Source organism: Musca autumnalis, unplaced genomic scaffold (genome assembly GCF_047663935.1).
Source record: "Musca autumnalis isolate F117 unplaced genomic scaffold, ASM4766393v1 scaffold_4, whole genome shotgun sequence".
Lineage (NCBI taxonomy): Eukaryota > Metazoa > Arthropoda > Insecta > Diptera > Muscidae > Musca > Musca autumnalis.
Window position 1 is genome coordinate 34,976,721 of NW_027411977.1, and position 26,745 is coordinate 35,003,465.

The 26,745-nt window shown below is 35.7% G+C and overlaps 2 protein-coding genes, 1 long non-coding RNA gene and 1 other non-coding gene across 4 annotated transcripts in view; 1 reads left to right on the plus strand and 3 right to left on the minus strand.

Moving 5' to 3' along the window:
• The first annotated feature begins 1,529 nt into the window (after nucleotides 1-1,529).
• Nucleotides 1,530-26,745, plus strand: part of LOC141401725 (uncharacterized) — a 476,511-nt gene continuing 451,295 nt past the window's right edge. The window contains exon 1 of the mRNA XM_073982114.1: nucleotides 1,530-2,137. The gene's annotated coding sequence lies outside the window, so the exon portion shown is untranslated. The remainder of the gene's footprint in view (nucleotides 2,138-26,745) is intronic.
• On the minus strand, nucleotides 5,388-6,663 carry LOC141401311 (uncharacterized). The gene is made up of 3 exons (XR_012412310.1): nucleotides 6,525-6,663; nucleotides 5,944-5,997; nucleotides 5,388-5,520 (listed from the first exon to the last, which is right to left on the minus strand). It is a non-coding gene; the product is annotated as an uncharacterized lncRNA (long non-coding RNA).
• LOC141404435 (small nucleolar RNA Me28S-Am2634) lies at nucleotides 6,063-6,152 on the minus strand. The gene has a single exon (XR_012413034.1). It is a non-coding gene; the product is annotated as a small nucleolar RNA Me28S-Am2634 (small nucleolar RNA).
• On the minus strand, nucleotides 6,807-9,701 carry RpL23A (ribosomal protein L23A). Its single transcript, XM_073981445.1, has 4 exons — nucleotides 9,558-9,701; nucleotides 8,654-9,051; nucleotides 8,453-8,580; nucleotides 6,807-7,156 (listed from the first exon to the last, which is right to left on the minus strand). Exons 1-4 carry the CDS (start codon nucleotides 9,586-9,588, stop codon nucleotides 6,895-6,897), a joined length of 819 nt encoding a protein of 272 aa, XP_073837546.1. The 5' UTR covers nucleotides 9,589-9,701; the 3' UTR covers nucleotides 6,807-6,894.

A 26,745-nucleotide genomic window follows, 5' to 3' on the forward strand; every position in this document is an offset into this window, starting at 1 on the left:
TCAGTTTGATTGAGAGAGAGGTGAGGTATATGGTAACCCTTTGCCTCTCAACACCCTCTCTCACCCACAAACTCACAATTGCCGCAAGTAAACTCGCCTAATGTAAATTGGGACTTATTGTTATTCTGTATTTGACAAACTCCCGTACAGACATACAGAGTCGCATTTACCTACATTTGACAGATGGGACTACCTTTTATTATTTTACCATGGAATTGACAGTTGAAATCGAGTGGATTTCGTAAATGTAAACATAAGCATATGTCTTGTTCATACTAACGGCGATTCGCTCTCTATTCGTTGTTCAAACCCAAATTACGATTTAATTACTTCATTTCCCATACAAAATTTTGAGAACGAACAACGATTTTTGTACGTTGTTCAATTCAAATTACTCTACGAACGAAGAAAATATTAGTCCCATCTCTATTTGTCGAAAAAATTAGAGAAGTTATCGAAAAATTAAATATGACTGCCCAAAATAAAAAATAAAAAAGATATTCAAAATACAAAATTTTTTAGAAAATATGCAAAAGATGAATGAAAATTGAGATACCAAAAGGTTAAAATGCATTGAATGGGAAGTTCAAAGTGTTCCCTATGGTGTTCATGGTACGTTTGTGGTCCATGTGTTCATAATTGCCTAAAAACTTGGAAACAAAAACAGTAACAAATAGACAAAAGTCTGTATACCAAAAAGTAATGTTGACATGACTCTCTACTCTTGGTTTTGAAAATAGAGAAATTAAAAATGAATTGAAAAATACCAACAATTGGAAAAAAAATGGAAAACATGAATTAAAATTGTGCAGTTTCATACACAATACATATTTGAAGGAAAGATTATTCACTTTCCTGTTGATTTCAAAAAAAAAAAAATTACGTGGTTTTTGCCTTAAATATCCATTTAAAACTGTTAACAAAAAATAATGAAAAATTAACTTTGTTACTATGAATTATGTATTGTGTAGTATGAACGGGTTAGTTCGTGTACGTAATTGTGAGAGTGAACAACGTAATCCAAACGCCAGTATGAACATGGCATTAGTATGAACAAGACAATTTACCATTATTGTACACTGTTCCAAACCTGCAAGAAGCCACTATTTTTACTACGATAACAATTTTTCCTTTATGTTATCGGAAAAAATAGTAGATTCTTGCAGTTCTGGAACAGACCAAATTAAGGGGAGTACACACTAACAGTCAAAACTGACAGTCAACGTACTTTAAGGACAATTTTCCAGCAAATAACAACTTTTATTTAGCTAAAAACGTTTGAAATGCAATATTTACGGTATTATTTAGAGATTATAAAAGAAATTTTTCAATTAGGCTTTGATATTCACGAAATAGACCTCGATGACTGTCAGTTTTGCTTGTCAATGTGTACTATACTTTAATCACAGCTTTCGATAACGATTAGTGTCGACTAATTTTTCCGTTATATTCTTCTTCTTGATTAATCATTTCCTTTTTTTGATGTTCCTGGCGAAATAGTCGTTCGGTAATGAGTTTTAACCCCCAGTTTTTGTAAAATTTTTTATTCTTCTCACACGAATTGTCAAATTTTGTAGATCGATTTAGTCGCTTTAACGCAAATGTAGAGCTGTGATTTTTAAATGAGGAATACTTAACGATGTATGGAACGGGTATACGAAAAATTAGATGTGTATGTCTTCTGGGGGCTGAGCTATGGATGCCTAAAATATTACGAATATAAACGAACGAACAAAAATAAGTTACAAAAACAGGGGGTTAGTTTCGTTTTGCGCGTAAATTGTTTTCTTAACATCTAATTTCCCAATTGTCGCTGTGTAAAGTAACTAGAAGTGTAGTGCTATTAAATAATAAATACATTTGTAACAATTCATTGACATTTTTCAATTAAAAAATTTACTTTCTATTGCTATAAATTGAAAAAAAAAGAAACCATGATTTGCCTTGTAAATCGATTTGTATTTATGTATTAAACGGTTATGTTCGGCCGAATATAATAAAGTGATGCTAGGTGTTAGTTGTGAATATAAAGTGCACTGTTATGGCTATTGAAATTGTGGAAATTCAATCTAAAAGAAAACGGATATTGGAAAGCAAAGGAGATCTAACGGATAAACCTAAAAACGGATATGATGAGGTAAGTGGCACTAAAAAGTCCTTATTTTGTTTTCGGGACAGTCGTCTATGCAATATGAAATGGCTGAAGTCCCAATCATTCTTTAACAAGAATATATTTGGTCTGTTCCAAAACTGCATGAATCTACTAATTTGTACTATTTTTTCCGAAACATAAAGGAAAAAATGTTATCATAGTAAAAAAACCGCAGCTTCTTGCAAGTTCTGGAACGGATCAATTGTCTTTAAGCGAGACAGATTTTTTTTTTAATTTTTTGTCGATTTTTGTACAGAAAACTGTCCATTTTTTCGTCAAAACCGAAATTTCGACTTTGACGGTTCACTAATTTTTAAAAGAACATATTTTAAAATTCTGCTTCCCTTAAAGACAAGATTAGTATATTCTTAAAACCCCCACAAAATATGTGAAGATCGGTCCATTCATTATACCTTGTAGCACACTGTGGTGTCTTTGTGCATTTGTATGTCATATACAAAAGCAAACGAGATAGACCCATAGTTCCTATATTGATTCAAATAGTTTCAGATTTGGGTATAATCCCCATATATGTATATGTTCGCCCGACTTCATGTAAATGCTGCATTAAACATCCAAATTCCGTTTCAATTTTATGATTTTTTATACCCTCCACCATATGGAGGGTATAATTAAATTTGTCATTCCGTTTGTAACACATCGAAATATTCGTCGGAGACCCTATAAAGTATATATATTATTGATCAGCATAAAATTCTATGTCGATTGGACCATGTCCGTTTGTCCGTCCGTCCGTCTGTCTGTTGAAATCAAGATACAGCTCGCAATTTTAAAGATAGAGAGTCAAAGTTTGGTACAGAAGTTTTTATTACTTGCAGGATGGTTGGTATTGAAAATGGGATATATCGGTCCACGTTTTGATATAGCCCCCATAGAACGGTACCTCCCGATTTTCGGTATTTTTAAGGTTTTAGCTTCATTATCCTACCAAAATGGCTGAAATTTGGTGCATAGTCTTCATTAGGGGTATACAACTTTCCCCCAGAATTTTGTCGGTATCGCTCCACACCTTCATATAGCCCCCATAGAACGGTACCTCCCGATTTTCGGTATTTTAGAGGTTTTAGCTTCATTATCACACCGAAATGGCTGAAATTTGGTACTAAGTCTACGTTGGTGGTATAAAACTTTCCCCCAGAACTTTGTTGGTATCGGTCCATGCCTTCATATAGCCCCCATAGAACCGTACCTCCCGATTTTCGGTATTTTTAAGGTTTTAGCTTCATTATCCTACCAAAATGACTGAAATTTGGTACGTAGTCTTCTTTAGGGGTATAAAACTTTCCACCAGAATTTTGTCGGTATCGGTCCACACCTTCATATAGCCCCCATAGAACGGTACCTCCCGATTTTCGGTATTTTTAAGTTTTTAGCTACATTATCCTACCAAAACTGGCTGAAATTTGGTACGTAGTCTTCTTTAGGGGTATAAAACTTTCCCCTAGAATTTTTTCGGTATCGGTCCACACCTTCATATAGCCCCCATAGAACGGTACCTCCCGATTTTCGGTATTTTGAAGGTTTTAGCTTCTATATCCCACCAAAATGGCTGAAATTTGGTACGTAGTCTTCTTTAGGGGTATACAACTTTCCCCCAGAATTTTGTTGGTATCTGTCCTCACCTTCATATAGCCCCCATAGAACTGTACCTCCCGATTTTCAGTATTTTAAAGGTTTTAGCTTCATTATCACACCGAAATGGCTGAAATTTGGTACTTAGTCTACGTTGGTGGTATACAACTTTCCCCGAGAACTTTGTCGGTATTGGTCCATGCCTTCATATAGCCCCCATAGAACGGTACCTCCCGATTTTCGTAATACTGAAGATTGTGATGTCAATATCCGACCGAAATGGCTGAAATTCGTTATTTCGCCTTCCAAGTGTTATAAAATATTCCAGAAGAGTATTATCAGTATAGGTCCACATCTTCCTATATCCCCATAGAAGCGTACTTCTTGATTTTCGGTATTTTTTAAGTGTTAGCCACATTCTGTTAACGAAATATAGGAAATTTGGTATTTAGTCTTCTTTGAGCCTAAAAACATTCCGTCAGAAATCTGCCGGTATAGATCGACGTTTTGAACTAGCCCCCATAGAATGGTGCCTCACATTGTTTAACCGAAATTGCTGAAATTTAGTATTAAGTCTTCTTCATACACGAAAGGAAACTAATTATTTCATTTTACTTCAATACAACTCGTGGTGGAGGGTATAACAAGTTCGGCCCGGCCGAACTTAACACCGTTCTTACTTGTTTTTAATTGGGTTCGATACTTTTCTTTGTGACATGTTGAGGGTATATTAGGGTTATGACTTTTTTTACAACCTCATATCCCTGTATCATAGCGTGATGAGTTTCTACATAAGATTACATAAAATCTTAGGAGTCGATTATGGATAGCGACCCAACTCCAGTTGCGTTGCCGACAGCTAATTTCAAAATAGTAAGTTCCGTTTCTGCATTGAAATTCATACTTTTTTATAATTAAATTAATAGCTGAAGGTTCAAAACACTGATGTTGACTGAATTTGATGAAAATTTCTGTCGTTTGACTCATTTTAATGTATAATTTTCTCATCTGGCAACGCAACTACAGTTGAGTTGCAATCCATAATCGACGACTTGATTATAAGGTTGTTCGATAAAATAAGCTCATACACGAAAAGCTTTTAAAGTTTTTATATGTGAGCTTTTTTGAAAAAATTTTGGAGTCACTTTTAGCGCATATATAACTAAAAACAAGCTTTAAAGCAGTGGAGACCAACAAAATACAATCAAAACGAAAACATGTGTGAATGTGTGAGTGAAAAAAGCAACAACCAAATGATGTTTGTCGTTTGTCTTTGTTCACATACAGTGTGCTTGAGTGAGAAAAGCAAATGCAAAGAAGTCATTCATTTGTGCAATAGGAAATAATTTTTTGAAAAAAAAAAATCATTTCATAGCATTTTTATCAAAAACATTTTTTAGTGGTTTGTGCTTGACCATTTTAAAAATTAAATTGAATGTTACTTTTGGCATTAATAAGAAAAGTTTATTCATTCTCTCTACAGGAAATCGTTTTAGAGAAAAATGTAAAAAAGTCATAACCCTAGGGTATATATGTCGACAAAGCCGACAGACACCTTGCTTGCTTTCTTATTACAAAGCATGTTCGATGCGTTTTTTACGTTTCTATCTCTCATTCAAATTTGTAAGTAAAACACATTCTATTATTATTAACGTACTTTGGTTTATTGATATTCATTTTCATGTTTATTTTTCTTTTTTTGTTTTTCAATTAAAATCATAAATCTAAAATCTCTGGAAATCAGTATAAATTAGGAAACCATTCCATTGTAATACCTGAAAGAGAGGAAAGGAAAAATAAATATCATTAGAAAGGATTTTAAATAATTTGATTAAATTGCTTTTTATTTAATGTCAGTTATAAATTTTATTTTCATGTTTTTAATGGATCAATGAGATTCCTACATAAATATCATCATAGAAAATTTAAATAAAACTGATGTACATTTTGTTGATTCTTACCTTAAAATGGTGATAATGGTTTTCATTTTCTCCAACTATGAGATTTTTTATCTAAAAATGAAATAAAAAACATTTGTTAACATTGCGACTTTGGTAATATTTTTTTTTTAATTTTTTTAGATCTTCAGCAATGAATGTTTTTTTCATGTTTTTAAATGGATCAATGAGATTCCTACATAAATATCATCATTTTAAAATAAATGTAAAGAATATAAAAGAGATTATATCGATGCTTACCTTTGATCAGTTGGTGAAAGCCAATCTTTTAGGGAAATAGATTTATAATTCGGGCTGAAATGAAATAGAGAGATTATTAGTATTAAGCTTTACATTGTTTAGGTAGGAAACAAAGTATTTTCTAATTGATCAGTTTTAATAAAGTTGTTTTCATGATTTTTTGGATATCAATGAGATTCCTACTAAATATATCATCATTCTATAAAGTACTATAAGTCGGCTAATGTTTCAAGGTTATAATTTTAATAATATAGCATTAAATTTGTTTCACAATGTTGCCAAGAATATTTTTATTAATATTTTTTGCTCTTAAGTTCAAACAATAAAAGAAATTGATGAATTTTTGTTGGTCTTTCTTCTGTTATCATTTTTCATGCTTCAAATACAGTTACAAAAAGTTTTCTTTTCAAAACAAGATGATGAAGAATCAGATTCGATTTCATTCCTCTCCCAACTAAACCAAAAATACCAAGTTTTTCAGAAAGAAAACTTTTAGTAACTGCTTCTTCAGATGAACAAATAGACTACAAAACTACAATTCTAGATTTCTTTTCTAAATAATATTTATTTTTTATAATTACCTTTTTTAAGGGAGATCTTCACAATCACTTGCTGTTCACCATCTCAAATATTCTCCAGAATCCTAAAAAATTAGCTAAAATGAAAAAGAACTGTAAAGAAACAAAAATATTCCCACTGATGTGTGCGCGGTAAAAAAATTCAAACCAATTGAAAAATGAAAATAGAAATTAAAAACAGATTTTTTGTTTTTTTTTTTACACCGTGGTTGACGTTGGTTGTTGGTTCTATTTAGTGATCATCTTTGTTGGTTACTTTTTTATATTATATAAAATTGATTGTGGTTCTTTTAAAAGTAATTCTATTTAAATATAGAAAGTGTAATTATCTCAATATAACAATTAGCATAGCATATAGAGCCGGTAAAGCTGTTTATATGATGCCAATCTTGTTGGCGATGTCAAGAGCATCGTAGTCACGAGCCAAACGAACGTAGGCCTTCTTCTTGCCATCGGGTCTAACCAAGATGTTGACCTTGGCTACCTTAATGTCGTACAATTTACGAGCGGCAGCACGAATGTGATTCTTGTTGGCATTCAAGTGGGTCAAGAAGACCAAAGTGTTGTTATCTTCAATCTTCTTCATGGCTGCTTCAGTGGTCAATGGGTATTTGATGATGTTGTAAGCATCCATGCTGTAAAAGAAAAGAAAAATAAGAGATACAAATAATAAATCAGATTAAGTAAGAAATATGCGATGGGTTTGAGTACTACTTTTTTGGATCTCTAAACAGTTCTTTTTTGGATAGGAAGGACCCTCACAAACAATTATTGAAGGTAAAAAAAAAATCCAGTTTGGAAAAAACTTCGTTTAAGTCCTTGTTAAGGGATACCATTGTCCTGTCCTGTTTATAATATAACGTTAAGTATTTTTGTTGCAAAAGTTCATACTTCCGAGATGTGGACAACTAAGGCAACTGGGTACCACTGTAAAGCTCATGTAATCCAACAAAGCACCATGATAAGTACTACCTATGTTTTAGTTGATACTTGGCTTAGGCCGGGAATACTTTCATCTATGGACACATGTCAAAAAGTCAACGCCATGGACGACCATCGACCGAAAATGTATGAATTTTGACTACGGACAGATTTCAACACCGGCTTTTTGACGGCTCAAGTGCAGATTAGGGAATCCACATAGATCTATTTAAATTCAGTTGAAGAGAGTCCACAATTCTGGAGATGAAGTTGCAAACATTAATTTTGACTAGATTATTCTGAACCGACATTACTGGAATTGAATACTAAGTTAAAATTAAGACTTTCAGAGGTAGTTGGTTTTGATTGGATTATATATAGAACTACAAATTCAAGTCTTGAATACCAAACAGCCATATACCTACAACTTAAATGATGAAAGAGAGTGTCATTCAATTGAAATTCTGCCCATTTGACAAAGACTTTTGAAATACACACTCCAAATCGGGGTATATCAATTCACATTAGATGTACCAAAGGCTGTTTCATTATAGTTTACATTGGGGGTTATTATGAATACAATTTCCCCGTGTGTTTTGTTTTTCCGCCGTTGCAACTTAAGGGTGAACGTGAAAAAATTCACGGGGAATTGCCGTTCATGATAACCCCCATTGAGTTCCATACTATCAGCAGTCTGATTCAAGCAAAAGTTTGTGGGACAATGCTTGTCAAGTTATCATGAGGCTAAACACTTCCATATAAACAATCCTCCCTCTCTTGTATGACATTTAAACCCAACAAGTCCTCTCATTTTCTGTTCTTATTCATAAAAAAATCCTATTTTGATTGAATAAACAGTCCGGTTCTCGTAATTCGGTGGTCAAAGTCTGCAGATATCATGATTCTAAACAATTCTCCCTTTTTTCTATATGACCTTTGTCAGCATATTAAACTCAACAGCCCACACAATTTTTGTTGCTAGTTATAAAAACTCTTTTAATTCAACTTACCGATTCCTGGTGGGGACACACTTGCGTGGGTATTTGGGGTTGCGTGGCAACTTCAAGGTCTTGGGTCTACGGAAGTGGACATTGGTACGGACCTTGCGGGTACGAGTACCGAAAGCACCCTTGATAACCTGTAAACATAATAAACAAAAATCAATAATTAATAAACAATCAACATTTACCATCATCTAATTCTAAACTCACCTTGGTTTGGGCCTTCTTGGCCTTCAACAAAGCAACAGCCTTAGCCTTGGAGGTACCCTTGGTAACCTTGGAGCCGGGTTTGGCGGCAACCTTCTTGCCCTTGGCAGCAGCACGAGCCTTAGCGGACAATTTAGCCAAAACAGATTGGGGCTTCTTGCCAGCGGCAGCCTTCTTCTTGGCATCCTTGGTCTTTGGCTTAGCCTTGGTGGCGACCTTCTTGGCGGGGGCAGCCTTTTTGGTTACAGGCTTCTTGGTGGCAGCAGCAGCGGGCTTCTTGGCAGCTGGAGCAGCCTTCTTGGCGGCAGGAGCAGCAGCCTTGGCTGTTGTTTCCTTCTTAGCACCAGAAGGGGCAGCAGTAGTTGCCTTCTTCTCGGGCTTCTTGTCGCCAGACTTAGCGCCTGCACAAACAACAAAAACAAAATACACATTAGTTATTGTTCGTTCACAAGTCAACAGGAGGCATTAGACGAAGAAAAATCCAAAACAAATTTGAGGTTAGGTTTAACATTCCAATAAACAAATGGTTTGGCAATAAAAATCACTTAATTTCTTTATAAATTACACTTAAAACACACATTTGATTGTTCCATGGTTTTAATTTCATTGTCCACACTTTGCATTCCTTATCATTTCATATTTTATTCATTCATTACTTGCTGTTTTTGTTGTTATTCTTTTCACAACACATTACAACCACACGAACGAATCAATTCACAGTGGAGCCACCATCAACCACGAGGTATTTGCTCAACGTTGTACATGTTTATCATTTTTCCTTTAATTTTTCACAAATTCCACAAAATTATTACGCCAATTTATTTATCTTCGTATTCCTTGCACCTTCCGTCGTAATTTGTTACGTTTTTTGGATTTTTCCACGTTATTTTCAATGAATATTTCTTACCGGATTTCTCGGTTGGCTTTTTGGGTGGCATTTCTACGAGAAAAAGAAATGAAAAGGAAAATTTTTTGTCTTTTTCAACCGGGCGGAAGTTCTTGCTCGAAAATTCGAAGTTCGAATTTTCGAAAATATGGCGATTTTTAGGAAGTGTTTAGAAATTAGAGTTGTATTTCTTTGATAAGTGTTGCCACTCAACAGTGTTGCATGTGAAAGAGGAGATGTTTGTACGATGTTCAGATTGGACAATTTGTTGTACAATATAAATTAAAATACAAAAAAATCATTATTTTTATTAAAAATTATTTTTAGAACATTGGTGGCGTTCTTTATTGGGATAGCTGTTACAATTTTGATTTTTCAAAATAGTCCGGCTTAATCCCATTGTTGTTGTTTTAATATTTAAAACAACTAATTTATTCGTGGAGAGGGTTTGGCATTGTTCGCCAAGGGGTAAGGCAGGGAAGACTAGTTTCAATCCTCGCCACATGATCTCATCGGTTCTCTTGCTTTTTGTTTGAGAATACACTCATACCTCTTTATACGGCATAGGCAACACATTTTGGAGGGAAATTTATCATTTTTGGAATATGGATTGAAGAAATGCCACACATTATTCAATCAAACACGTACACAAGGTGTTCATCGGCAGCAGCAGTTTGGCAGTAAATGTATGGGCCGCATTATATTTCGAGCTGACGATTGAAGTTTGGGTATAAAAAGTTTTTTGTTGAAGAAGTTATTGAATAATAACTTCGGAAGTGGTTAAGTCGATGGTCAGACTAGCAAGGTTTCTTGAAACCAATTTCGTTCTTTATTTTACCATTCGCGTTTGTTGTAAACCAAAAAACAACACAAAATAATTAACATTAATAATTAAATTAATATTAATAGTTAAAATTTCACTATTTCATCCCAGCAAAAAGTTTGCATCCGCGGATGCAGTTAAATCACTAGAACAATTTCCGCTGGAGTACATCTTTTCCTATGAATTCACCTATGAATTTTACAAGAGAGCGCGCAGCTAGGATGCACTCCATTTTCGATCCAGATCACATAGAAGTCCCCTTTAGGGGATCTTCTATGTATAGAAGTCCCCTTTAGGGGATCTTCTATGTATAGAAGTCCCCTTTAGGGGATCTTCTATGTATAGAAGTCCCCTTTAGGGGATCTTCTATGTATAGAAGTCCCCTTTAGGCGATCTTCTATGTATAGAAGTCCCCTTTAGGGTATCGTCTATGTATAGAACTCCTCTTTAGGGGACACTCTATATGTATTGAAGACCCCTTTAGGGGATCTTCTATGTATGGAATAGGGATAGGTAAGTCGACTTTCGGTTAATCGATTAATCGACTTTTTGCAGTCAAAAATCAAAAAATCGTAGTCGACTTTTGTCTGGAGGGAAAATCGCATAATCGATTATCTTGTGATCGATTTTCGAGTTTGCCCATAGATTGTGGACTTGGCGGTTTTACACCTTTGGCGGTTTTACAGTTTCAAAAGAAAACTCGAAAATCGGCAAATAGTCGATTATAATCGATTTTCTGCGGTTATGAAAAAGTCGAAAGTCGAGTTTTAAGACAACTGAAATAATCGCAAGACCGAGAAATCGTATTTTTATTTTTAGACTAAAATCGAAAAGTCGAAAAATCTATTATTGCTTTCCATTACCTATCCCTAATATGGAAGTCCCCTTTAGGGGATCTTGTATGTATAGAAGTCCCCTTTAGGGGATCTTGTATGTATAGAAGTACCCTTTAGAGGATCTTCTATGTATAGAAGTCCCCTTTAGGGGATCTTCTATGTATAGAAGTCCCCTTTAGGGGATCTCCTATGTATAGAAGTCCCCTTTAGGGGATCTCCTATGTATAGAAGTCCCCTTTAGGGGATCTCCTATGTATAGAAGTCCCCTTTAGGGGATCTCCTATGTATAGAAGTCCCCTTTAGGGGATCTTCTATGTATAGAAGTCCCCTTCAGGGGATCTTCTATGTATAGAAGTCCTCTTCAGGGGATCTTCTATGTATAGATGTCCCCTTTAGGGGATCTTCTATGTATAGATGTCCCCTTTAGGGGATCTTCTATGTATAGAAGTCCCCTTTAGGGGATCTACGTATAGAAGTCCCCTTTAGGGGATCTTCTATGTATAGAAGTCCCCTTTAGAGGGTCTTCTATGTATAGATCTCGATTGAATTTATATGCAGTCTAAAGATGCTATAGAATGCAAGCCATTGCAAATATCCCAAACTAAATAAAATACATTGCTTATTGGCGTAAGAAAAGAATATTAACTTTATTACATTAATACAAATTATAAAAACTCTCCATTAAATACGATCGTAACTGTGTTTACTTCCTCTGCTCTGCTTTATATGACACCGAAATTGATATTGCGTCATCATCCAAATGGTTTTTCATTTTTCCTCCTACTCCAGTTCAGATTTCCAAAAAAAAAAAAAACTCCAACTCCACTTCAAAACTAATTTGCGTTTCGTGAATTACAGCAATGTTCGTAAATTTAGTTTGTATTTCTTATTTTTTTAAAACAAATTCTTATAATTTTAGACACTCTTTCTTATGTTCAGAAAAAAAGACTGTGACTTTAGGGATCAAAAAATTGGCTTGCTTGGCTAGGGATCTTTAAGCGAGTGCTTCCAAAATGTATCGAGCGGAGTGCATTTTTATAACTCCGTGTGGATGGCATCGAAAGATGTATTGAAATCATAACTCTGCATTGCACTACTTCCAAACTTTTTTGCTGGGTATTAATTAAATACACTGTGCAACACTGAAAATGCAAACAACTTCTAGTATGCATTTTTTGAAAGTACATATTTATACTACAAAAACCCTAGTTGGGTTTTGTCCTGTCAGATCCAGTTCGGATTTTATGGCCTCATCTAAACCGGGCTAAATCTACACTTTTTTGCATTTATCAGGCCTTTATCTCAGAAACGAATAGGAATTTGGCCTTGCTGTCTTCAGCAATATTGTAGCCATAAACTAGTAGAACTTATCTTTTAAAGAAACCACATAAGAAAAACTCCATTCAGGGCATCAAAATCTATAAAATATAGAACATTTTACATAATTGCTGAAATTCTGGTCGGTATCGGCAAAACTATTGGAAGGTGAACCAAGTAACCTTTTGCAAAAATCTTCCAAATAAAGTTCTCAACAATTCTTTAGAACAATCTGAAACTCTAAAATGCTTACTTCATGTTGTTTCAGCAATATTTTGCATCATATCTTTTACAACACGTATTTCAAACACAGTTCACACCAACAGTTTATTCTCGCATTTTGGACTTCACTACATTATTGACATTTTTATTAAATCGTCGTTGAAAAATGTACTGAAAACAACGGGATAGAGGCATTTTACAACAATGACATGTTCTGAAGAGTTGTGTATTACATTCCAGGGAATATTTTTCCAAAATAAAATATTCAGAAAAAATTAACGGTTTTGGAGATACAATGCGAAATGTATAAATTGTGGTGTTTTTGCATATATTTTGAAATTTGAGGCAATAAATGTAGTTTTTCGAGTTCATTATTTCTCCAAATATTTTATTCTTGTCCTTATCTACAAATTTGCTTCAGAGGTCAGAAGAAGATTCGCATTGGTTTCAGAGATATAGCCCCGAATTTCTTTAAAAACTCAATATTTAACCATGTTTAGATGGGGCCATAAAATCCGAGCTGGATCTGACACAACAAAACCCAACCAGGGCTTCTTGTCGTTTGGGTCTGTACTTTCAAAAAATCCTCAGTTCGAATTGTTTGCACAAGATCACCTTAAAAATGTTGCACAGTGATATTTTTATTAAATATTTTTATGTTTGTTTTGTTGTTAACGTTTGCTTGAGAAAATAAAAATGAAAGAAAATTGAAGAAGAAAATCTTGCAACGAAGAACAAGAAGAGGCAACACAACAAACACAGAAAACCATGTACATGGGTTTCACTACTTCATACCCCTCGCCTATAAACTTGACATCTCCATGTTGAAATTGGGCTAGTCTGACCATCGACTAACAAATTATAGATAATTACAGTAATATAGTTTTTGCTCCCGACACACAGAGGGTTGAAATCTCAAAAAAACGGAGATTAATTCAAAATATGAAATTTAGTTTTTGGTATAACTGTCGTTACTTGGTTATATGGTACAAAATTTCACGTCTTTAACCGAAATGTCAAGATCAAATGTTACTTACTTTTACAGTTAAACGTTGTTAAATTTTTAAATTTAAATTTTTAACAATTTCAAAATTAACATAAAAAATGAAATTTTCTTGTCTTTTTTCTGTGCATCAAAAGTAGCCATTATAGAATGGAATCGTTAACATCAGGTAGTTATCAGAATTTTATTTATTTATTTACAATTAAACTTATAGCGGAAGAAGCCCCTTCACCTACGCTCTCTCCCGAAAGCTGTGAAATTTCGTATGAAAGTTTTAACGTGTGGTTTAAGAGGTGAAGGGGCTCCTTCATCTCCGCCCTCTCACAAAAGCTGTGAAAGTTTCGTATGAAAGTTTCAACGTGTAGCTTTAGAGTAACTGTTGATAAATATTAGTTGTGTTCCATAACCAGCAAAATAGACTACTTTTCAAATTTTGGGCTTCAAAACAGTTCCCGCATTCCAAAAAGAAGAAAATTTGTATTTCTCATTAAACAAAAATGGTGCTGAATGACGCTCTCTTCAGCTTTTTTCAACCGCCCAAATTTGGGTGAGTATAAAGTAGCAGCTTGTTTGCTGCCATCTGATTGACTGATACGTTGATTTTGACATTTCAGACATGTTTGCAAGTTTTGCCATTTCTTCATTCCTGTACATTTTAAATATATGTCTGTGGCAAAGAAAATTTTCACAGTTTTTTTTTTACAGTTTTACCATTAAAAATGTACGAGAACAAATTAATTGTTGATTTGTATTTTGTGATCTAGAAGCGCAATTCTTGTTCTATGAAAATTTGACATGAAAACTGTTATAAAAGGAATAAATGCCAAATGAAAAATTTTATAAAAAAAATCTTTTGCACTTCAAAATTTCGTAGAGCAGCCGCGGTACATAAGCCTCCGGCACATATGGTCCGTTGAGCGTCGCGTTACAACAACCACATGAAAACTTCAAGAGCAAACTTGGCATCACTTACAAATTCTTCACGTGGTTGGTGTTTTCAATGCACAACGCGTCACACAACGGACCGTATGTATTTGGCCTTATAGTCCGTTGAGCGTCCCGTTCAACAACCACATGAAAACTTCAAGAAAAATGTGTAAAGAAAATATTTTTCGTATTTATTGTTTTTCGCTGTTATGCTGTTATGACCTAAGGGCCGGGCCATATACGGCGCGTTGAGCGTTGCGTTACAACAACCACATGAAAACTTCAAGAACAAACTTGGCACCACTTACACATTTTTCATGTGGTTGTTGTTTTCAACGCGCAACGCGTCACACAACGGACCGTATGTATTTGGCCCATAAGTGTTTTTCGTTCGCATTCATTTTCTTTCGACATAGTAAAACAGGTCCTTATTGTTTACATTATACGTAGCATTTATATCGAACTTATTTGAAAAGTGCAAATGGGAATTATATACAAACTACATATGAACGTAAAATTATTTTTGAAAACATAATAATTCCAAAGTCCCCGTCCACACTAGCGTGAATTTCATTAAAAATTTCATGAAATTAGGCGTTCTTAGATCGAATACCCCACTACAACAATTGCAAGATTTTACTCTACTATGTCCCGGTCCACACTAGAATGATTTTATTCAAGAAATTGCATGAAATTATGCGTCTATAGATCGAGTTCCATAGTAGACTAAAATCATGAAATTTATGTAGTGGGGAACTCGATTTAAGAACCCCTAACTTCATGCAATTTTTTCACTGCAATCACCCAAGTGTGGCCCATACGATGGAACTCGATGTAGAAACGCATAATTTTATGAAAATTTGTAATGAAATTCGGTCTTTGTGGACTGGAACAAATTAAAAATGATTCTCGAAATAATTTTTCTTGTGAAGAAAAAAAAACATTTGTCTAATGTTCAAAAATTATATCGTTTTCGAACTTTTGGCGAACAACAAAAAAACATAGGCACATTTAATAAAGTAGATGTAACCGCGAATTACCACGAATTACATGAAAAATGTGTAAGTGATGTCAAGTTTGTTTTTGAAGTTTTCATGTGGTTGTTGTAAAGCGATGCTCAACGGACCGTGTGTGCCTCGGCCTTTTGGGTCAAAGATAATTAATTCGAAAAATACATATTTTCTTTACACATTTTTCATTTGACACCACAAAAATTGAGTACCTGAACATCAAGCCGAAAACACATCCAACATTTGAGTAAAGTTTTACGTCATTTCTTGTAGAAGAATAAAACACAAATTAGTATGAATTTTTCTTCATTCTTTAACCACAAAAATTTGAGTAAAGTGTTGCGATATTTATGTGGTTAAAGAATCAAGAAAAATTCGTTGGATGGCCTTCGGCTTCAATGTGTTTTATTTAAAAATTTGGCATCATTGTTGGGAACTTAATGTTGACACCTAAAAGTATGCTCCATTTTTCATGCATTTTTGTATGATTCGGTTTTAGTTGTTCACCAAAGTTCCCAGCAAAATAAATTGGAAGTAGTGCAATGTAGACTAGTTCTTTCACGGCATGTTTTTATGCAGTTCAAACGGAGTCGTGAAAAAGGCACTCCATTCCCCACATTTTAACCGCATTTGGGAGCAATCCAAAGAATCACATCTATTTGTCACATTTTAACAACATCCGGAGGCAGTTCAACGGAGTCGTGAAAAAGGCACTCCAATTCCTCACAATTTAACAGCATCCGGAAAGTAAAGTAATTAATATTTTTGTTTTACACAAATAATAAATGTATTTTATTTTGTTATTCAAAACATGTGCTCTGGACTGCCTCCTATTCTACCCCAAAGGGTCAGTTAAAATGCAGTGCCAATGGTTCAGTTAAAATGCAATGTCAAAGGGTCAGTTAAAATGCGGTGCAATGTAGTGCCCCTTTCAGTAGTCACTCCCTTGTAAAAATCATGAGTGAAAATGCATAATGCACTTCCAAATCACTTGTACATATCATTTAACTGCCTCTTTGGAGGCAAACTTTTCGCAGGGTTGTTATACCTAATCTATGTTAAATCTACCATAGTTTGTTTCGTATGAGTTATTTAGGATTCTTGCACGTAAAGGAACATACCAAATAATAAACGACCAGTGTCCAATGAACTATATTGTGAACGATTGTGAATTAGGTCGAACTACAGTGCCTGGCAATTACTTTGACAAATTTAAACAAGATGATAGCCACAGTCTGCAGAGTCAAAGATGAATTTTGTTATTTAGATTTTACACCATTTTAAATTTCAAATGTTGAGTTTTCCCAAACGTACATATTTACTTACTCATAGTTTAGTCATATATACCTAAAATGATAAGAAAACCAGTAAGGAAAGGATCAAAGTCGGGCGGGGCCAACTATATGATACCCTATATCACTGTGAATAGGTAAAATATATACACGGTGTGCCTTAACAAATTTAAATGGAAGGTGCTTACACCTCGGAATTTTTTGCTGATTCTGAAACTACAATGCTCGTAGATGAGAAATATCAAGAAACAAAAAAAAAAATCGCCGGAGGGATTTTAAAATAAATCGCGATTTAAGTTCACATTTTTAAGGGTTCTTAAGGTTTTCATAGGCCTAAAGAAAATGTTGTAGCTGTGAAAATTCTCCACAAGATTGGTATTTATGATATTTTCGTAGGTTTTACCGTTTTTGAGATATGGAAGTTCAAATTAGGACAATGCACTGACTGTATCGTCCCCCTATGGGTCTATCTCGTTTCCTTTCCCCTTACCAGAAGGTGGTGTAGGGTATAATTAAATATTTATTATTTTGGTTCAGTTCGCCTTGAGTTAAAAACAAGTAAAAAAGAATCAGTCGGCTTTGCCGACAGAGATATACCCTCAGCCTATGTGAATTGAAATATTAATCTACGGACAGATCGAATGTATTTCGGGTCTTTTTAGAATTTTGTGGCCATTTTGAACCTTTAAACTTGCCGACGATAATGTAGATTAGGATTAAAGTTTTGCGGAGGGGCTACTTAAATGAATAGCCGACATAGGAAGTGGATATGATTTTGAGAGGCATATCTTTTTGATATATATTGACCACACTAGTTATTTCAGTGGATCATCTTATAACTTTTGGACCAGTACGCCAGGAAGCATGGACTTGTCCACGGAAAACATAATATGACTGTTAACAGCAGGACCACAATGAACAGCATCGGCATTCATTTCCAAAGCATCTTCGATGAGACCCTAAACTGCATTTCGTCACGAATGTTGAACTTTTGTGGGGGAGGTACCTTAAGGGGAAGAAGAAGTTTTCGTGTTCTCCAGCGACTACACATACGGGTTTTTACACCTTTAGGGCTGTTTCCTCAAGAAGTACGGACTTTCCCCTGAAAAAACATTTATCGTCGTAATTGTGGTAGCGAATGACAGTTGCTTCAATAGAAATCAAAGTGTCTCGAGAGCAGGTCTTAAAGTGAACCTATCCGAAATTTTGTGTGAGAGGTACCCGAGGGAGTGGACAAATATAGTCCATATTTAAACCTGATCTATATCTGGTAGATGTATTAAGCTGTGTAAAATATGAACCAAATCGTTCACTCCCTTCAAGAGTTATCGTGCGCACAATTTTTCCGAACATTTTTGAACTTTTGTGGGGGAGGTACCTGAAGGAATGGACCGATTTGGATTATCTTCGAACACAAACTATGTTTGGACAAAATATTACGAAAGCCAAATTTAGAACTGAATCGGCAGATCCGTTCGAGAGTTATTTGCGCTCAAACCATTACATACGGTGTCATAGGGGTTTTTTGTACCTTTCAGGCTATTTGCTCACGAAATATGGACGTCCTCCAGATGAAATTTGCACCGTCGTATAAAGGGCACTGAATATAAGTTGCTACAACCAAAATATAATCGATTCGAGACCAGGCCCTAAACCGAACTTTTCCGAAAGTTTGTGTGGGAGGTACCCGACGGAGTGAACCTATTAAGACCATATTGGAACCTCATATTACTCTGGTAGAAAGTTTACGCTATAAAAAGTATGGACCAAATCGGTCTCTCCCTTCAAGAGTTATTGTGTGTACAAACTTTCCGAACATTTTCGAACTTTTGTGGGGGAGGTACCGGAAGGAGTGGACCGATATAACCCATCTTCGAACTTAAACTAAGTTTGGGCAAAATATTACGAAAGCCAAAATTTTAACCGAATCGGTTCATCCGTTCGAGAGTTATCGTGCGCTCCAGCCAGCAGGACAGACAGACAGACGGACGGACATGGCTAGATCGACTCCAAATTGTCTGAAACACATTTCGTCCAAACATACTTGGGGTCTAAAACCATTATTTCGATGAGGCACATTTTCATCGTATCAAAGTGTATATACCCTCCTTAGCCTAAAGGCTGAGGGTATAAAAAGTCATTTGGTATAAAAGGCAGTTAGGTGAAAACTTTAGTATCTACCTAAAAAATGTCACGACTATAGTCTTTTCTCACTTGCTTTTTTTTTGACACCCTAATATACATGTATATAAAAGTTGTAACATACATAGATACATATGTTCCCACAACATCCCCGAAGGGACAAGGGAGACTTCTCTCATATCAATGAGTGCACGCCGATTCATATTGGCTCAATGATATGGGACCTAATTTTTATTGCCGAGTCCGAACGGCATATCTTACGACACCACTTGTAGAGAAGTTTTTCATGACTTAAATACTCAGGAAATGTCGCCAGCATTACTGAGCGGGAATTTTGCCACCGTTGAAAACTTACTGTTCCTTGGCCTGGGATTCGAACCGCAGACCTTCTGAGTGCAAGGCGGAAGTGCTAACCATTGCACCACGGTGGCCCCCATAAAAGATGTAACATTTTTATGAAAAAAAAAACAAGTAAGAACGTCGTTATGTTCGGCCGGGCCGAACTTGGTATACCCTCCACCAGGATTTGTATTGAAGTAAAATGGAACAATTTCCCTTCGTGTATGAAGACCGTTGTATGGGGGCTATATCAAAACGTGGACCGATATATACCATTTTAAATACCAACCATCCTGGAAATAATAAAAACTTCCGTACCAAACTTTGACGTTCTATCTTAAAAATTGCGAGCTGTATCTTGATTTCAACAGACAGACTGACGGACATGGTTAGATCGACTTATTTATGCTCATCAATAATATATATACTTTATAGGGTCTCCGAAGAATATTTCGATGCGTTACAAACGGAATGACAAATTTAATTATACTCTCCATATGGTGGAGGGTATAATTAAAAACATTTCAACATTTACCACAAAAATGTCCCTCGGAGTGCTGTCAATAATATTGCCGAAAACAATAGTATATATGTAAAATATTTTATTATCCGCATTGGTGGATAATATAGATATCTATTTAAGAGGATTTTGTACTATCTTGACAAAAACTACTCATTTTTTATCTGTAATCTCTATATGTATTATGATTATTTAGTTTAAATAGCTTATAATCTTTTGCGAATAGGTCCTCAATTTAAGACTTGATGTGCTTACGATTACAACAAGAATAAGTTGAATTATTTTAAAGTGTAGTTTCTTTTGTTCGAGGTATCGTTTTATTTCTTATTTGGGGGAAGCAGTCAGCCACGAATTCCTCATTATTATTACGAGAGTATTGTTTAAAAAAAATAAGTTGCTGCAAACATTCACACAGCTGTACACATGTACATACATATGCTTGTCCGTAGATTTGTATGTGGTTATAAATTTAACAAATTACACAAATTTATGTCTGGCGAACACGTACCACGTTTTGTAGCACGAGCCACTAGCACCATATACATATTTTGTTGGTACGAACAGCTAGCTACACTACATCAACCTTAACGGAATATAATTAGAATAGGTAGTAAGTAGTAACAGGTTGAGGGGGGATCCCTTTTAACAGAAGCCATTCTTTAACAACAGAAATTATTTTGATTTTAATGATTTGCTGGTGGTGTTGTTCTTATCTTCTTGGGGAGATTTGTTTGCCTTATTAGCATAAAAAGCTTGATGTTGCATGATAATGCGATGAGTGTTAAGCGGAGCGTAAACACAATGATGAGTTAGTTATTCTAATGAAGATCGGTGTCACATAGTGGAGATACGATTAAGAATATATGTATGTATGTAATGTTAGTAACAAAAATAACCCTCATTAGTTCCTTTCACACAAAAACGGAGAAAGTACGTAACTTCAGATTATATACGTAGTTAGTTAGTGCTTCCATCGAGGTCTTCATTTTTAGCTTAAGCCCCGATTTTAAAATATAGTAGTTTGGAAACTATGCAAATTATATAGACTCCAGATTGTGGTCTGATAAGAGATAGATAATTTGTTTTGCTAAGTTTAGCTTAAAGTAAAAAAATGTATCAAAGCGTGAAGTAATAATAAATTAAACCAAAATATGTATATTTATGACGTTTCATGTAAGAGTCAGGGCTGGATTTTACACTAGCAGAAGGCCTTTTGGTACTACAGGACAATGATTGGCACAAAGGTCTTTCTTTCTTAGTCAAGGTATGTTACAAAAGCAATATATACCATTACATGGATGTTGGTAGAATATGAGAGGATTTCCATTTGTCCTGTTCGAAATGTACGTGGAATATTGTTTTTGTTTTTTATGTAGTAAATATAGACTTACCAGCTGCAGGCAAATATATAGATTGATAGATTCTGCCCTTTGTACCAGTAGTTCATCATGCTTATTTTGATGTCTTATAGCGCATTTTCGTTAAACTGGATTTTGGATTAATGTGTCATTTAAGTTGTCATTTCTATTGAATATTTGTAATGTAAATTTCGATTTTTTTAAAGCGACCAATATATTGGGCCTTGAAAATATTTGCCCGTCTCTCCAGTACGGTTTTAAGTGCATTACTCCCTCCCAAAAAATACTATGAACTAATAAAACAACAATAACAACAGAGCGTTGAAATTAATTTGATTCAGTAACTTGCATAAAACGTTCATGTACGGAAAGTATTCATATGTAACACTTAAAATGCAATGTGCTGCAATATGGATAAACAATAGGGTGGTTCAAACAATATCTGCAAACACTTGTGGATTAAACTAGGCGGACAAATTATTTAACCTGGATAATAGTTTTATACACCAGCTTGGGTAATAATTTTATCCACCAACGTGAATAATATGTTTGTATCCTGCAACGTGGATAATATTTTTATCCACCAACGCGGATAACATTTTTATCAATAGTGTTGATAATATTTTTAGTCAACAACGTGGAAAATAATATTTTTATCCACCAGCGAGGATGGTATTTTTATCCACCAACATGGATAATATTTGTGTCCAGCAAAGCGGATAATATGTTTGTCCAGCAACGCGGATAATATGTTTATCCACCAACGTGGATAACATTTGTATCCACCATGGTGAATATTATTTTAATTCACTAACGTGGGTAATATTTTTATGCCACAGCGTTGTTGATATCTTTATCCACCAACGTGGATAATATCTTAATCCACCAACGTGGATAATATCTTTATCCACCAACGTGGATAATGTTTGTATCCAGCAACACGGATAATATTTTTGTCCACCTACGTTGATAATAGGTTTGTATAAAACAACTTGAATTATATTTTTATCCACCAACGTGGATAACATTTGTATCCATCATAGTGGATATTATGTTTATACACCAACGAGGATAATATGTTTATCCACCTACGTCGATAATACGTTTATCCACCAACGTGGATAATATTTTTATCCACCAACGTGGATAATATGTTTATCCACCAGCGTGGATAATATTTTCATCCACCAACGTTGATAATATTTTTATCCACCAACGTGGATAATATTTTTATCCACTAACGTGGATAATATTTTTATCCACTAACTTGGATAATATTTTTATCCACCAACGTGGATAATATTTTTATCCAGAATCGTGGATAATATTTTTATCAAACACGGAAAATATATACATATATCAACTAAAGAGCACAATAATGTTATCCACCAACGTGCATAATAATTTTATCCGTCAACGTGGGATATATGGTTATTCACAAACGGGGATAATATTCACCAAAGTGGATAATATTTTTATCCACCAAAGTGGATAATATTTTTATCCACCAAAGTGGATAATATTTTTATCCACCAAAGTGGATAATATTTTCATCCGCCAACGTGGATAATATTTTTATCCAAAAAAAAAAGTATAATATTTTTTTCCAAAAAAGTGGATAATATTATTATTTTATCCAGAGTCGTGGATAACAGTTTTATACACCAATGTCGATAATATTTTTATCCCCAATGTGGATATTTTTATCCACCAACGTGGAAAATATTTTTATCCACCAACGTGCATAGTATTTTTATCCACCAAAGTGGATAATATTTTTATCCGCCAACGTGCATAGTATTTTTATCCACCAAAGTGGATAATATTTTTATCCGCCAACGTGGATAATATTTTTATCCACCAAAGTGGATAATATTTTTATCCAACAAAGTGGATAATATTTTTATCCACCGAAGTTGATAATACTTTTAATCCAAAAAAGTGGATAATATTTTTATCCACCAACGTGGATAATATTTTTATCCACCAACGTGGATAATATTTTTATCCACCAACGTGGATAATATTTTTATCCACCAACGTGGATAATATTTTTATCCACCAACGTGGATAATATTTTTATCCACCAACGTGGATAATATTTTTATCCAGAATCGTGGATAATATTTTTATCCAGAATCGTGGATAATAATTTTATTCGCCAACGTGGATAATATTTTTATCCAACACGGAAAATATATTTATCAACTAAAGAGCATAATAATTTTATCCACCAAATTGCATAATAATTTTATCCGTCAACGTGGGATATATGGTTATTCACGAACGTGGATATGTTTATCCAACATAGTGGATAATATTTTTATCCACCAAAGTGGATAATATTTTCATCCACCAAAGTGGATAATATTTTTATCCACCAAAGTGGATAATATTTTTATCCACCAATGTGGATAATATTTTTATTCGCCAACGTGGGTAATAATTTTATTCGCCAACGTGGGTAATATTTTATCCAACACGGAAAATATATTTATCAACTAAAGAGCATAATAATTTTATCCACCAAATTGCATAATAATTTTATCCGTCAACGTGGGATATATGGTTATTCACCAACGCGGATCATATTTTTATTCGCCAACGTGCATAATATTTTTATCCACCAACGTGGATAATATGTTTATCCACCATTATCCACATTTGTGGTTAAAAATATTATACACGTTGGTATTTAAAAATATTATCCTCGTTGATGAATAAATATGTATATTATCTAGATTTGTGGAAAAAAATATGTTGTTGTAACATTGTTTATTATTATGTGTGTATGTTCGTTCTTCTGTTCAATCTGGCTCTGGGTCTATCTCCAGTTAAAGGAAAGTGGTTGCTTCGATGGGATGTAACCACAGACCACCTGGAGTTAGATGAGTAGGTTTGGCTGGGCAGTTGAAAAGGTGTTGCGTAGTGCGGGCGCATTCTGGCAGGTTTCAATCATTTTCCAATTCGTATCACATAATTCCGGGGATCAAACTGGCGCCACATAGCTTTATCTGCACCACAAGTGCTGCCGGCTAGGGACTTGAGGACCTTGTTCCTACTTTTCAGTTTATCGCAGATAGATGTGGCGTTCTCGCACGACTTGAAAGTAGTGTCGACCACGACATTCAATTCTCTTCCAAACTGCGCTGTCCATGTGGTGAACAGAGTGGCTGTAGATTTTGTGGCGGAAATCTATATATTCCTAGCGTGGAAAAAGGTGGTAAGATCGGTTAAATAGGAGTTCAGTCTCTCACAGACGTCATCAGGGAAGGTACCTGACGCCAGGATTGTGCAACCATCCGCATAAGTTACGATCTCGATGCCGTCTGGGGGAACTCCCTGTTTCACTCTACGGGGTTTGGACTTCTTGTTCCTGAACTTTAGTGAGATACTCCACTCCCGTCTCATCCAGCTGCTTCAGCATTACCATGGAGATTCAATCAGGGCTCAACGTTTTGGGTGATTTCCTGATGGCATTCGCAACATCATCTATTGTAAACTGTGGTGGTTCATCCTAGGCAGGAAGAGATCTGATGCGACGTAATACTCTCCTCTTCGCCCTGTCACTCTCGAGGTGCTCGTCAAACTGTCGATTGAAATAACTTGCGCACCTCTTCGGGTCAGTCAACGTAACGTCGCCAAATGTGACTGAGGTCCTATCTTCCATCCTTCCTGGGTTCGAGAGTGACTTAACCGTTGCCCACAATTCACTTATACCGGCTCCAATGTTGCAACTCTTCAGATGATTTAACCACTTGTTCCGCTTATGTTCCCCGACCAGCCTGTTAACTTCTAGTGTCAGCTCCCTGACTCTGGGGTCATTGGGGTTGGCTCGACGAAGCTCATCATTTTCTTTTTTAAATCGTCGCCTCTGCTGGGAAGTTTGGTCTTACTTCGGGTATTCGACCATCGGGAATATGGCGAGCGGCTGAAGCAGTGATGAAGGAGTGTAATTTCTGCTACCCGAACATCAGGAGTGTTGGACAGATCTCTGAAGCGGTGATTAGTGAACTCTCTGAAACTAGGCCTATTAGCTTTCCCATGATCAAAGAAAGTTCAGAGGTGATGAAATCGAGCGGTCTGCTGATGGAGACAATTATGGGGAAATGGTCTGATCCAAGGGAAATGACGGGTTGCCAGGTGACGTCATTTGTCAGACCAGGTGACACGATGGTTATGTCTGGCAAACTGTGACACTCTCCTCTAGTTCTGGTTGGCGCGTCCTCATTGACCGTGCAAAACGTAGAGCTATCAATCTGCTCAGCCAGCGCTGTACCCCTCTGGTCGTTTCCGAGGGCCGAATGCCACATCTCATGATGCGCATTAAAGCCCCCAGGACCAGATGATTATGACCTTCCAAAAGCGGGCTAATGTCAGGCTCGTAATCTGAGATACAGTTATTTCTCGGCGGGATGTATACGTTCAGCCACTCTATCTCGGCAGTTCCACACATGACTGCTACCCCCATACATTTCATGTACGGGTCATTAGAGACAGGCTCAAGCGAGATAGGTCTGTATTGGACAGACTGGTGCAATAGGAAAGCTAATTCCCCACCTCCATTTCTGGTGCGATCCTTCCTTAACAAGTTGTAACCATCACAACGTTGTAAGCTACAGTTGTTGTTGAGCTTGGATTCTTTCACCGCCGTGAGCTTGATGTTCTACCGACTCATGAACTCAACTATTTCCTCGATCTTACCAATTAAATTGCAAAAAGGATGCATATTCTGGGATTGGGACAACAACGGCTGGTGTTAAAGGCTGCGTGTGCGGTTGCTGTCAAGGGGACTGCGGGGCAGTTTCATAATCAGACGACGAGGGAGTTTCGTAATCCGATGACGACTCACTGGGGACTGTATCCACGCAGCATGCAGCAACAAAGTCCCTGTCATAGTCCCTCTCGTGGACAAGTCCAGAGCAACCCCCACTCCTGACATTTATTGCATCTCACCGAAGGTTGGATATGGGTGAAGATGCGAATGTGACAAACTGAGCACAAATAAATTGGTCCTGGGCTTTCCTCCGTCCCGGCACGGACCAAAAGAATTCCGGGATATACTGCTCCCAACACAGAAAAACGAAACAAATACAAACATATGTACACTGAGGTGACAGCCGCTGGCCGGAACGATGATGTTGTGTAGTTCCGGGTCAATCCGGTACGAAAGAATCCACGTTGGTGGATAAAAAATATTATCCACATTGGTGTATAAAAATATTATTCACGTTGGTGGATAAAAATATTATCCACGTGGGTGAAAAAAAATATTATCCACGTCGGTGGATGAAAATATTATCCACAATGGTGTATAAAACTGTTATCCACATTGGTGGATAAAAATATTATCCATATTGGTGGATAATACACGTTGGGATATAAAAATTGGTGGATAAAAAATATTATCCACATTGGTG